This window comes from Aotus nancymaae, unplaced genomic scaffold (assembly GCF_030222135.1).
Source record: "Aotus nancymaae isolate 86718 unplaced genomic scaffold, 86718_ANA_hifiasm-v0.15.2.pri h1tg000018l, whole genome shotgun sequence".
Classification (NCBI taxonomy): domain Eukaryota; kingdom Metazoa; phylum Chordata; class Mammalia; order Primates; family Aotidae; genus Aotus; species Aotus nancymaae.
The window spans coordinates 976,448-978,078 of NW_026988430.1; the positions used below are offsets into that span (position 1 = coordinate 976,448).

Sequence of the window (1,631 nt, forward strand, 5' to 3'; positions counted from 1 at the left end):
GAGATTTACCTCTGTTTACCCAAACACAAATCTACCTTCACCATTAAGTTAAATATGTTGAGTGTCTCAGGTAATATCGTTGTATTAGTATTAAAAAGATCATAAAAAGTCCTTATATGATGTGAACTATTTTAGCATTTAATGCATTTATAAAGCCACATTCAATAACATACAACACTGTAAAATATTTTTATTTGCTTTATGCTAATATTATTTAATTATGACATGAACATGACTAAAAATTTTGGCATTCTATTGAATAACAGTAGACTAACACCTTAGGTCATTAAAGTGCTAGGACTTTGCAAAATCCTTGAATGCTGACAAGAAATAGATAGTTTTAACTTGCACAATCTTGTGACAATTCTAGTAAATAAAGATTGTATGAGATCTAAACATTTCTTTTGAACATTTTTGTGAATGAATCTATTACTTGCTTGTTTCTCAGGCTGTAAATGATAGGATTTAATAAAGGAACGATGACAGTGTAAAACAGAGACTCCATCATATCTTGATCATCTGATTGTGGGGATGCAGAGCCCACATACATGAAGGCGAGGGGCCCATAGTATAAAGATACAGATAAGAGATGAGCTCCACAGGTGGAGAAGGCTTTTTGTATTCCTTTGACAGACTTCTTTTTTAAGATTATAAACAGGACAAGTGTATAAGATATAAGAATAATTCCAATGGTAAAAACTTGAATTGAACCTGCAAAAATAAAACCCATTAGAAAGTTAATAGAGGAATCAGTACAGGAAATCTTTAACAATGGGATAATGTCACAGTAAAAGTGTTGTATTATGTTGGAATTACAGAAGGTTAATCTGAATAAAAAACCTTCATGGATTAAAGCATGAAGCAGTCCACCTAGATATGACAAGATTAATAGCTGGATGCATAGTTCATTTGTCATAATGAGTGGATAAAGTAATGGTTTGCATATGGCTACATAGCGATCATATGCCATTGCTGCCAAGATAAAACATTCTGTGGTTACACCAATTGCAAAGGAAAAAAACTGTATCATGCATTCAGAGAGAGATATCATCTTACTCTTAGCTAAGAAGTTGATCAGCATCTTCGGAGTCACTGTGGATGACAACCAAGCATCCACAAAGGCTAAACTCCCAAGGAATAAGTACATTGGAATATGAAACTGAGGGTCTTTCCAGATGAGAACAATTAGACCAAGATTCCCCATGATGGTGATGACATATATTAGCAAGAATGCCAGGAACAGGGGTATTTTCCACTGTGGTTGATATAAAAATCCTGTGAGAACAAACTCTGTCAGCAAGGTTGCATTTTCCTCTTCCATCTTTTCACTGCATGTCCTCTAAAAAATGAAGCAAATGTAAAGGAACATTTGCAATGGAATTGTGAGTTGAAATTAGGGAAGAAGTATTGAAATAAACTATGTAATGATCAGAGCCTTCTTAATTTTTTTGATCAGTACTATAATTGATGAACCCTATATTTGAGTATTCAGATACATGGAAAAATTAATACATTTCGGTTTGGAAATTGTTTAGGAATTAACAGATTGATATTTTAAAAGATGCATTATCTAAATGTACTGCATTTTTGTGGACTTTACTGAATGTAATAGTAAAATCTTTTGTCTGGGA

At 33.0% G+C, this 1,631-nt stretch overlaps 1 protein-coding gene across 1 annotated transcript; it reads right to left on the reverse strand.

Moving 5' to 3' along the window:
* Positions 1–391: 391 nt before the first annotated feature.
* LOC105714467 (olfactory receptor 5H14) lies at positions 392–1,369 on the reverse strand. The gene has a single exon (XM_012448415.2). It carries the CDS (start codon positions 1,319–1,321, stop codon positions 392–394), a length of 930 nt encoding a protein of 309 aa, XP_012303838.1. The 5' UTR covers positions 1,322–1,369.
* Positions 1,370–1,631: the final 262 nt, after the last annotated feature.

Bases quoted from the DNA above. Each gene is read 5' to 3' on its own strand.
- LOC105714467 (XM_012448415.2), bottom strand. From the start codon at position 1,321: ATGGAAGAGGAAAATGCAACCTTGCTGACAGAGTTTGTTCTCACAGGA.